We start from the raw sequence: 13,047 nt of genomic DNA, 5'->3' as shown, positions 1-13,047 counted from the left end.
AAGTCAACTCAAGTTGATTTGACCTTAAATTTTTGACCTGGGTTGATTCGATTTCGACACAAGTTGAATAAATTCAACCATAGTCAATTTGACACAAGTTGAATCGACTCAACCTTAAAGTAGGCCAACTCGACTCGATCTCCGATCCATGACGACCAAGTTGTACCTTTAGCCAAGGCCGACTCAGCTCAAAGCCATATTGTCTAGACCTTCTGTCTGGGTTGACTCGACTCATACCAACTCTAGTAGACCTGCGACACGGGCTGACTAGACTCAACTGGGCCAACTCAGTTTAGAGCCATAGTCTCAACCTTCGGCCAGGCCAATTTAGTTCGACCTTCGGTCCAAACCAACTCGGTTGTCCTTAGATCCGGGTGCACTCAGCTCGACCTTTGGCCCGAACTGACTCGACCTTTTGTTTGGGTAGAATCAATTGTACCTTCGACTTAAACAGACTAGGATCAACCTTCAATCAAGGCCAACTAGTCTTTTCCTTTGGTTAGACCGACTCGACTCGACCTTTTGTCAAGTCGACTCAACTTGACCTTAGTCTCGGGCTGACTTGGATCGACCTGTTGTCTAGTCTGACTCTGCTTGACCTTCGACTAGGCCGACCCAACTCAACCACCAAATTCAGCTCAAAGCAATCTAGTCCCAACCTTCGGCTAGGGCCAACTAGATTGCATTTGGGGCTCGGGCAGAATTGGTTTGACCTTCGATTCAAGTTGACTCGTCTCGACCTTCGTCCCAGGTTGGCTTGATTTGACCAAACTCTACCTTGGTCTCAAGCTAACACGACTTGACCTTCTGCTCGGGCTGGCCCAACTCGATCTTTGGCTTGGGCTGACCCGATTCGACTTTCGACTCAGATTGGCCTGACTTGACTTGGGGCCTAGGCTGGCTAGGCTTGACCTTCCTCATAGGCCCAATACAAATAGAAACCAAAATCACAAAAATATTATGTTTGCATTTGTCAACCCAATATGTTGGCTAAAAAAAAAGCCCAACCAAATCCAAATACAAAAAAAATGTGTAATTCTTTATTTGTGGTTGGGTTGGTGAGCCAACCCGACTCTCCACGGATTCAACCTGGATAAGCCGGGTTCTTAGTAGACCGAGTCAAAAATTAACTAGTACTGAACCCAAAATAAACTAGATTAACTCACGAGTTCTGACCAACTTTGACAGTTTCTCATAAATATTCTAAATATCGAAAAACTAGTCCTTAACCCAACTAAATGAATATTTTGTTTAATAAATCTCTTTCGAATTTTGTCCGAATATTCTAAGTATTAATTAAAATAATACATTATGTAAATGAAATATAGTGTATTGACTAATAACATTCATTTATCTAATAAAACAATATATTATTTTGCAATAAGTTCTTTAATATTTACATTTAAAGTCATTATATTTAAAAATTAAAAGAAATATATGTATTTCAAATTAAAAGTGTAGAAATAAATATGTGATTTAAAAATCATAAAAACAGAACATATGTATAAAACTGTTATAAAAAATGATGTGAAATATTTAAAACTTACACTCCATGCTCTTATAACTTAGTCTTAACACTGATCTATGAATTTATTAAAGTATTGATAACTTATATCAACAAATCAGAGTGGCGCAGCGGAAGCGTGGTGGGCCCATAACCCACAGGTCCCTGGATCGAAACCAGGCTCTGATAAAAACGAGTGGCTTCTGCTATTTTTTTTATTTTTTTCATTTTTTTCTTGATTTTTCACACTACTGAACTGTTTAACCTATTTCACACTTCTGATAATACCTACCTGTTGTGGTGCATATAATGTGCATGTTTTATCAATTCAATTGTTGAATTATATATTATATTCATTGTTTGTTTTAAATTTTATGAAAATTGTTAAGAAAAATCATAAACTCATATTTCGTATTTGTATATATTTTAAGAACAAAAGTATATCTTCTTAACGGTGAGCTTTTGAGACTTGAACAAAAATGAGAAGTGTGTTTCAGCAAAATGCATTCAGATGAAAACCATTTTGACAGATTATTATCGAAAACCAAACTCATTATTCATCTACAAGCTTTTAGGTAAAATAACGAGTATGAGTATCAACCAATCACCTTTCCAAATTTTCATGTAAAATGGCCTTGCTGACCAAAATTGAAGTTCAATAGTATATACAATCACTATGACCCAAGTGTGTGTAAACCAGATTAACATGTTACCCTCATTTCTTCTGAAACTTCTCCGTTTACATGTGTAAACTATCAACTATGGTAGTCCTAGAATGTCTAATGAAGTTAAGCAAATGGTCATAATCTATGTTGATGAACCAGTAGCTTCTTTTGGTATAAGAAACAGAAAAGCAACTGGGATGAAATTGCACAAGGAACGAATTATGATGCCCAAGAGAAGATTGTCAAATGATCCTGAATCAATGTTCAACACAGAAGCCAAACCAGCACCCAAAAAAGACCCTAGTGTGCTTCCCAAGTTGTTTATTGACATGAAAAGGGCAAATAAAGTCCCTTCAATTCCTGGAGGACATAGTTGTCCAGATAAGATCAGGAAAGGCATAAACCTGCAGTTTTTTCCAGAAAAAATTATGGTTAGGAATTGAAACTAAGTTTGTAACTCAAAAAATGGTTCAATTCATTGTGACTCCAGCAGAAAAAACATTTACACTATCAGTGTACTATAGCAGTTGAATACCCTTTCAGATCCTTAAAGTGTATGTCGTCTTTTGTCTAATATAAAATCTATTATTCACATTAGTCCCTTGAATGGATGGAGTTAATTAACTCTTAATTTTTTGGCATGGGATGTTATATGGCATGTCACCTTCCACCATGTCTTTCACACGAGTGTCAAGTTTGCAAGGACCAAACTAAATTATAATTAAAATTAATATTTAATGATCAAACAAGCTTCTCTTTTTCTTTGTCTTGAAACTAGACCTTCTTCTTCCTTTTTCTTCTGTATATTCTCCCATTTTTTCTTCTTTCTTCTTCTTCTTCTTCTTAATGTTCTTGTTCTTCTTAAAATCTTAATAAAGCACACTCATTTTCTTCTTGCCCCTTCCTTTTTCTTCATTAACGAATCTTATTTTCAGACACTGATTTTGAATTTCAACACATTGAGGGACTAAACAGAAAGCCCACACTACTTAGGATCTGAAAGGGTATTCAATATACTCAAACTATATGCATATAATAACAAGTTTTTCAAGTTTATAATGTTTTTCTTGGACATAATTTTCACATATACAGCCATATGCATAAATAAAAAGTGAAGCAATAACTAACTTGAATTGATTGACACCATCCGCAAGAGCTGAGCCAAAAAGCACCATAATCTTGTCTGAGATGCCAAAGGCAATATTTTTCCTAGAAACCACCACAATCTGCAGAAGACTCAAGAAGGCCAACGCAATATGGGCACACCTGTTATCAGGAATGAAACCATATCAGTATGTTAAATATTCATAAGTTAGCCATCCACAAAAGAAAAATAATCCTTAGTTTCTTACATGAGGATTTTTCGAAGGGTCATATACTTTAGGAAACGATTATAGACGAAGGTTCCCAGCATAAGTCCCATCCAACCAACAACCTTTGCAGTCCCAAGGAAAGATGCTTCTAACTTTAAAACCTCCGTTTCAAAGTAGAAGATGACAGTTGAAAGATCCGGAATGGTAATGTGAGCAAGGAAAAACCAAGACATAGGTCTGCCCTCAACAACATACGACAAAGATTATTAGTGACCAATGACCATGGCATGACATAAATTAGCTTCACTAGGTAAGGCCTTACACACAAACACACACATGCAGAGGACTATAAAAATGTAGAGCATAAATATCTCATGTTTTTATTAGTGTTCTGTTAAATTACTTGTTAGTTTGTGTAGAAAAAAATTCAGGTTACCAAGTGCAGATTACTTGGTTCATTAAATATTGTGGAGTTATTAGGTTCTCCGTTTCCTAGATTCTTTCCCATGCATTTCTGTATATAATTCAGGGTACCTTATATTAGACATTTAGGATAAAAATGGTATCAAATGTTCAGTGTTCTTCAACAAATCATTCACCCAAACTAATTCATTCACAGTTCTGAACCATTGCAGAAAATCATTTGATGGTAACATCTCTTTGTTTGTAGAGTCAATAGGAAAAAGTGTGCTAGAGAATTTGTAAATAGTACTCCACTTCTTTTAAAGATATAAAGGTCATGCATGATCTGAAGAAAGATGGAGATAATTATTTTAATAGGCTGCAGTTTACATAAGTAACCTTCCGTGTCTATGTAGTTAGATGGTTGCAGAAACTAGGGTGAACATATTTAATATCCGAAGTACCATTTTTAAGAAAGAGGTAAGAGGATTCAGGTTGTAGATTTACTCAAACCATACAAATAAATAAACCACTCAAAGAATTGAAAATATTCACACCAGACAAAAACTATAAAATATTACGTTAGTTACCTCCAAATCATTGGCTGTCTAAATGCACGACACAAATCATAAATAGCTTCTTTCAAAGAATGGAACCACTTTGATACCAAGGAGTCCTCTTTTTTCGAAGTCCTTGAATTTCTGCTATTTACTGATCTCCCCTTTGGGTTCTTTTTGCCCTTCTTTCTTCTTCTTGTGTTGCTGTGGGACTTTTTCGTTAAAGGAATATCTTCATCTAGAGTATTCATATGTGAATCTGTTACAATTGAATCCTCTTGTGAAACTTTGCTGTTTAGTGAGTTCTCATCCACAAAACAGCATGATAATAACTGTATGCATGGTAGCACACAAAATAGAAGAAAAATAACATCTATCCGCAAATTGGATAATGCATATCCTCCTAACAAACTCCCACATATTCCTCCCAAAGCCATAGAAAACCATGATATTGACTGGAGATCTCCTGCAAAGGAGGCCCTGACCAACAAAGCATGAACTTAATCAGGCTGCAAGAAAAGCATTCAGAAATATTACATGAACAAAGATCATACTCCAGAGTCAAACCGAAGGTTATATACCAATATAAGATATAGAATATCCACCATTAGGGTTCAGAAACCCTCTAGGTCAAACCTTATCTATGGGTCTGATAACTGAACTAAGGCTAAGTTAAAGGTAAGGAACAAAAGTTACAAAATTAACTATGTACTGGTAACAGCCTTGATTAATCCATTATATTGAAAGATTGGAAATTTGTGTGTTCACAAAAAGAACTAACTATATATAATTCAGTTTCAGTGAGATGGATGACCTTCTAGTATAAAATCAATATAAAAGTTTCTTGCAAAAGAATACAAAATATTTCATTGTCTATTAACTTGAACAGGGTAGCAAACAATACGGAGTATAAAAAAATATGAAAAGCAAACACTCATTCCCTGTTCCTTTACAAAATTTCATTGCTTTCAAGTGATCAAGAATCAACACGCACACCATTGACATTAACATGTTCACCATTGATCACACAGTATTTGATTTTATCCTTCATCCTTGTTCTGAAGATTGAAAATTTTGAAAATAGGCAACAAATTTTGAACTGCAATTCTAATGTTCTGTGCATCTTTTTGTTTCTGCATTGTTGTTAATTTGTTGTTCCATATTTTGAATTACCAATACGTCTATAGGTTGGAATACTATTCAATATGAAGTTTGTCTGCAGAAAATGAGAATCAGGAACCTGTGATACAAAACATACCGGTCAAATCTTACTGCCTCGGCTATCATTGCATCAACAACAACATCCGCCATGGCTGAGCCCAAGTTTTGTGCAGTCAACAATACCATCAGGTGCCATGTTGAATCCCTCAAGCTTGAATTTAAGCCTAAAACCAACCATGGCACTAGGGAAAGCACAGTAGCAATCACTAAGTAGGGACTCCGTTTTCTTCCTTTAATTGGAATGCAATCAGAAAGTATTCTGTGTATCAGTAGCCAAATCAGATTGCAAGGAGATAGTGTAAAATTGATTCAGTAAACCAAAAAGGCTAATTAAACTGCAGCATTTAACAGTCAACACACTTCTGTAGATTGGAGAGGTACATAAAAACAATAGTAAAATTTCTAATGATGAAGTTACTCTTCACTTCACTCTGAATTAAAAGGTTACTCTCATTCATCCATAGTTTAGGATATTGCATTGTGCATCTATGTCACATTTTTTCCATTTGATGTAAATATCTTTCATTTTTGAAAACCTCAAGTTCTTGTTTTAATGAAATGAAAAAAAAAAAATACAAAATCTACTCTAAGATAGAGAATACATTAGTTTTGTAATTACTAATTTCTATGCATGACAAACCTTCCTCTGTGTATTGGTGTTTCTAATCAATTTGAAAAAGCAATGATCCATACCCATATAATGGTTTAATGCTCCATGGAAAAAACGCTACTGAAAACACAAATTGGGAAGCTGAAGGTGACAACTTCAGATTATCTTTAAGCTGGTAGGAAATCGCTGTCCACACAAAAGACCTAAAACCCTGCTTTAGTTAATTGAAAGGACAAAACAAAAACGCAAGACATTAGTTACCCTTATATAATACTATGTCATCATGTCACTCCAGCAATCCAATATCAGCTGGTAAAATCATAAAATAATCATTTCTCAGAAAACGTACAAAAAAACCCTGGTTCAGAGAAACTTTGTCCACAGAAAAAAGGACAAAAATGAATTGACCAATAATACCCATTTTAACAAAACCACAACCAAAACGATCAGAATGCAGATCTTACAGAAAAGGGGAAAGTAAAATAAAACCACATCAAATCCACGCAAAATTAAAAATTTAGATGAAAAGCAGACAAAGGGTGGAGAATTGAGACCTGGGTGAAGTAAATCAAGCAAATCAACCAAAGAAAGGCAGCCCCAAATGCAGCATTCAACTGCTTCGTCCATTGGATCATTGTCGACACAAAACCTCACTCTTCGGAACACTTTTTTGCTTGTGTTTTCTTGTGTGTTCTCAGTTCTCACTACGAAGATGGTGCTGATTCATTCGAGTGTTGTGTTTCAAAGCAGGAACAAGACAACAATTTCCGTTTTCCCTCCCAACGGTTTCAACAGGTCTGGGAGTTATTTATTTTGACGGTTTTGTCCCTTCCTATGACGGTTTGAATACGGCTTCAACGGGGTTATCTCCGTAATTTCGCTGTATGACTTCCACGTCCATGAATCGAACCAGATTTTGCCACGTTTACAACAGGGACCCACTGAAAATGACAGTGACAGTTTGACTTTTTTCTTAAAATGGCCTTTGATCCAATGTATTTGTATTGACTTTTCTTTTAACGTGTAAAAGTCAACTTCTCTCACTTTGACATGTTTTTTATTTTTCATTTGCACTGAATAAATTTTATTGATTTTTTTCTCTATAAGTTCATCTCAAAACAAAATTTCTTCAATTAAACATATGTTAATATTATTTACTAAAATAAATACGTTCATGTAAGAATTCAGTTATAAAAAATCAAATTCATAACGTGAAATAGTATAATTAATACTAAAAAATAAACTGAAATTCAACTTTTGAAAAACTGAATTTTCAACCGTGAATAATTTAGTTAAATGTTAGAAACCTATTTGGATTTCGGTTTTCAAAAAGTTGAATTTCCAATTATAATCAATGTCGTCTAACTCATAAAATTTACTCAGAATTTGATCATGACAAATTTTAGTGAAATTTTTCATTTTTTTTTCAAAAATCAATGAAATAAGAACTAAAAAAAATTGGAAAAAAAATAAATAAAAACCTCATGTTAACTTCGACCAATTTTTCAACAATGTTAACATTCTTTCATAATGCAAATTTGGCTTGTTGGAACCGAATTAATTGGGGAAAATTTTGTTTGAATCATAAAATTGTGTATTTTTTTCAGAGATATACACTCTTTTCTAAAAAGGTATTATCCACTTTATTTACCTCATTAAACATGTTTATTGCTCAATGTCGGAATCATGGAGCAGAATTTATGATCATTCTAAGATTAGTCAGAATTTAATTTTCGAAAAATTGAATATTGATATGGTCTTTCACCTTATTTTTTCCAAAGAAAACCGAAAGAAGGAATTTCTTAAATATGATTAATAAAATATAAAATAATTAATACAAAAAAATTTTAAATGACAATAAAATTAAATTCATATAATAATTTATTTAAATTATTCTATGAATATGTTTGATGAATAATATAAGGTAATAATTTGAAATATTAAATTCATGCAATAATTTATTAATTGTGACAAATTATAAAAACTTTACTTGTCTTGTTCGCATGTATCTATTGGTCAATTTATGAGGTCAATTTTTTCCTAAATTAAAAAAATAAAAGGACCGTTAAATGATTAATCAAAATTAAGTTACATAAAACTGAAATCAACACTGCACAATAAGAAAGTTCATATTTGGTCACACTTGAATAAACAAAGTAACGTCCCATTTAATTATTAAACGAAATTAAAAGACACGTCACACAAAAATAGTAATGTAGAGTAGTCATCTGGTCCTTAACACCACCTCTACAAACTGGACACACCACGATGTCAAAGGAAACCACATAAAAGTTTAACAAAATGATAGTAGGATAGTAAGACAGAGCAATACATGGGTCGTAGCCCTAAAGGAAACCCATGAAGAAAAGAAACATAAAGTCCAGCCCAGATGGTTAAGCAGCGGAATCGCCATTTCCTTGCTGACCGCGGGAACCTCGCCCATATGCTCCCATCAATTAAATTGATGATCATCGCAAGAAAGAAGAGCCACATACAAGACAACCATACAACAAACAGGGTAAGCTAGAGCCAACAACATTTTCATCATACAGTCAAATATACTTTCACCATCCAATATCCATAAAACAACCAAGCATGTTATGACTCTTCAATCAATACACTACGACTCGACTCGACTCATCCGAATACGTATAACCTGGTCGGATTCAGCGGATGCTTGCACTTGTGGTGGATACCTCTGTTCACCCCCGAGCTATGTGTTACGAGTGTTACGATGGATCAATTTTCCCTCACCACAAGGTTAGTCCTTAATGAATTTCAGGCCTCCTGCTACTCTCACCACATAAGTCAGTCCGCTCTAGGTGAGACTAATTGACTCCTTAAAGTGTCAGGATGCAACCGTACCTTGAATCCTTACTTAGTTATACAAATGGGGCACCACCATGGACACCCACTAACAGGGGCCATGGAATTACGTTCCGACCACTGAAGCGCGACCCTGAAAGTCTCACCTAGAGACCCCAAGGAATTATGCACTGACACAAACAAAACATGATCACACAATCAATTAGTATTCATCATGCAAGAATATATTCATTATGTCAACCTTTAAAGCCAATACCTTTCATGTTTCCAAATCCAACTCATTCCAACTCATCATAACCCATCTGCACATAGAATTCAACTCATCTCGTTATCATGCCTCTTTAATAATAACCACCTAATTTAGTTCACATGCCAAGTTCATACCAAACCCATCATCTACAAACCATGAATCATACCATGCATACATAACACTCTAATATATATATATATATATATATATATATATATATATATATATATATATATATATATATATATATATATATTCTCATCATAGACTTTATACTTAAACAAATACCAACCATCCGAGAGCAACAAAACAAACCAACCGCACACTGTCTCGCCCAGCCCCTCGCTCAGGCTGAAGGGTCTCGCCCAGGCGAGCCCCCCTTCGCCTAGGCGAGGGCTCGAAAAAGGGGCAGGAGCACACGCGGGATCTCGCTTAGGCGAGACCCCTCTCGCCTGGGCGAGGTGCTCGCTCGCTCAAAAGCCGAGCTGGTCACCTAGGCGATCTTTCGCGCAAAAAGGTTTTAGGCGAGTCCCTGTTCATCTTGCCTAAGCGAGACTGGCTCGCTTGGGCGAGATTAACAGGTCTCGCCATTGTTCTCCTGCAACAGTCGCACCCACCAATCCCAAAACCACACGCCAAAACATTTCAAGCACTCAGAACCTCGAATCAGCCAAAGACCCTCAACACGACCATAAAACAGTAGTAAAATGAAGTATACGAGTGGGTTCTAGCTTCCCTTACCTGGAAAGGGGATAAAAGGACTTTGGCAGCCAAGCGTGAGGAACACAACAGCTCTAGGAACGAACTACAGGGCTGAGATGAGAGTGGAACAGAACCAGAAAATGGAGTTAACCAAGACTCTTAACTGCAGATTACGAAAAAGTGATAAAAGGGAACTAGCATGAACTCGAAGGACACTTACATGGAGCAACGAAATCTCCTGGCTCAACGTAACAACGAAAGCAAAAACCCTAGCAGAGGGAGTTTGACTGCTGCGACTCAAGGTTCACTGAAAAGAGTGGAAGTATGAGTTAGGGCAACTAGGAGTGGCTTTATCTGCTGGGCCAGCCCTTAGGTCCACTTATAAGGGTAGCCCCTTTAACTTAAGGCAGAAAAGAAACATCAGATTTTTAATGGTCTTACAAACAACATTTCACATTATTATCAAGTGTTATTTTAAATTAAATGACTTTCTCCACAATAAGCCTATCAATACAGTTTTATTTTATATTTTTCATACAAAATATACTTGCAGATTATTTATTATTTTTTAACTCAATCCATGTAAACAAAAGTATAATTTGTACTTTATGCAAATAATTTAAAATTAAAATTAATTGTTTAAATAACGAAGAATTTTACATTTTTTATTTAACATTAACGCAGCGTTTGATAATATTTCAAAAACTATTAAACATAATTTATATGATATTTTAAAACTCGCAACTTGACTAACTTTTTAACGTTTATTAAATATTTTAATGATATTAAAAATATAAATCAATTATTTCATGTGCTACAATTGTTTCATGTTACATTTTAAAGTGTCAACTTGCTTTACATCAATCGAAGCATAAATAAATAAATGTATATGATGATGACCACTTTGCACATTGATTAAGAGTTTTATTTTTTAGTTTGTGAACAATCTTTTCTTTAAGTATGGGTTGAATAAGCGTTCATTATATTTAAGAAGGCCAATGGATCACGGGTATCTATCATTCAATAATGTTACTATAAAATAAAATATTTGGTATGATAGTAATTTATTTAATTTAAAAGAAAGAATGTGCATTATTTAAGTCCTTTGACAATACACATTTTGACAAGTTGTGTTATCATTAATCTAAAGTCATAAATGGTGTTCTAATTTTGTGTGATGCTACCAAAATATTAATTGATGTTCATGTATTGTAAATAATTGCTTGGAAGTTTCAATTGTTTTTCAATATCATGATTGAATTAATTAACTGTACATTTATGTTTGAAATATCTATTATATTATATTATGATGTTTCCAAACAAGTTTTTTAATAAATCTTAATTATATTTTCTTTAAAGTAGTAAATTACTTTATTAGACTAATCTAATGTGTGATCATAATAAAAAGTCCAAATAATTACAATTTTAGACACAAAATGTTATAACCGTACAAGAATAGTATTCCAACACACTTGATCTTTTGCTCATGTGTTAATTAAGATGACTGAAATAAGCCATAAAAATCAACTATCAATATTCAATTGGAGCTATAAATCAAAAGATCGTACATATAACTCAAGACAAATTAAAATTAACACTAATTTCGCATAAATGATCAAGAATTTTAAAAAAATAATAAAACATAAGTTTCTTCGTACAAGTGTTTTGTATGGCAAAAATTAATGGTAGCAAAGTGGGATAGATCATACGGACCGACTCACTAGGAAAAATGTGGGATTAACATTTTAAGCTTCCTGGCCTACTAAAGTCGAACCGCATAACTCATAGCTCGTGTGAGTCCAAAGCGAGACGGGGTGGGCTGCCACCTTCCGCATGGAGGCATCCTCCTTCTTTGTCAGTTCTCCATTCAACAGGGTTTCATTTTCCTCCTTTAACAATGCACAACTCTTTTTCTCGATCTCTTTAACCACATTCATTTAATTCTTCCATTTTTGTGTTTAGGTATGCAAGTCTTTGTTAAATTTGGAGAATATACATGATGATTATATATATTTGAAGTGACAAAACTTAATCTTAGATTAAGAAAGGGTTGCGATGGTGCAAGAAAAGTACAAAATTTGGAAATCGTGGGAGAACATTCAAATTGTTGTCAATATTTACCATGCATTTCAAATGTCAATCCCGATAAATTTTATGAATAAAACTCCTTCAGGTACATAAATTCAAATATTGGTATTTTTTTATTCTTTAAATTGCAAATGTGGAAAGTTTTGACTTTTATTTGTTAGATTTGTGCACTAGTACTACCACCTCTATATAGAACACAAACACCTTCAATATAGAATCGAAGTCTAAAATAAGGATAGATAGTGAAGCAAAATGTGAACTAACTTGCGAGCCTAAACGTATGCGGGACAGACCATAACATTCAACTCGCTTTTTAAAAGTGAGACAAACCAATCCAACTCATTTTGCGGATCAAGTGCAAGATGGACCTAAACAAGTCGGACCAGTCCATATTATCACCTCAATGAACAACCGTGGAACTAGACTCGATCGTTTTCATCTAATCAAAGTATACACAACTTACAAAGCAACAACTATACTAACAACTACAACATACTCAATATGAAAACAAATCCAATCATGTTTTATCATATTTGGATTTCCTTTCCGTGCATATATATTTAATTTAAATTATGTTTTTACCATTTTAATCCTATTTGTTCCTATCGCACCAATAGTTTTATATTGTTTAGAAAACGAGGTCTGAGACGGTTTAAATACTCCTCCCTCCTTTCATCTCCTAAAATGTCTTTTAAAGACAAAACTGTAACAGAAGACTCCAAAGCGAACAATACCTCGTATCATATCCCGTAGGATGACAATACCTCATATCCGGTGGGACTAATAACGAAAATTAGCCATGTAAAAAAATTTAAATTTCTCTAGACTTATATGTTTCATATTAATAAATTAAACATCATGTATATGTTTTCAAATTAATACTTTTTTTTTCATATTATTAGTTTAATC

General features: G+C 34.2%; 1 protein-coding gene across 1 annotated transcript; it reads right to left on the bottom strand.

Moving 5' to 3' along the window:
- Nucleotides 1-2,098: 2,098 nt before the first annotated feature.
- On the bottom strand, nt 2,099-7,051 carry LOC114187133 (Major facilitator superfamily protein). The gene is made up of 7 exons (XM_028075266.2): nt 6,827-7,051; nt 6,356-6,483; nt 5,700-5,921; nt 4,475-4,921; nt 3,522-3,719; nt 3,298-3,435; nt 2,099-2,573 (listed from the first exon to the last, which is right to left on the bottom strand). The coding sequence occupies exons 1-7, from the start codon at nt 6,905-6,907 to the stop codon at nt 2,312-2,314; spliced, it is 1,476 nt and encodes a 491-aa protein (XP_027931067.1). The 5' UTR covers nt 6,908-7,051; the 3' UTR covers nt 2,099-2,311.
- Nucleotides 7,052-13,047: the final 5,996 nt, after the last annotated feature.

This window comes from Vigna unguiculata, chromosome 6, assembly GCF_037176805.1.
Source record: "Vigna unguiculata cultivar grain cowpea cultivar isolate G323 ecotype 2 chromosome 6, ASM3717680v1, whole genome shotgun sequence".
In the NCBI taxonomy this organism is placed as follows: Eukaryota; Viridiplantae; Streptophyta; class Magnoliopsida; order Fabales; family Fabaceae; genus Vigna; species Vigna unguiculata.
This window is presented reverse-complemented; position numbering and strand designations above follow the sequence as displayed.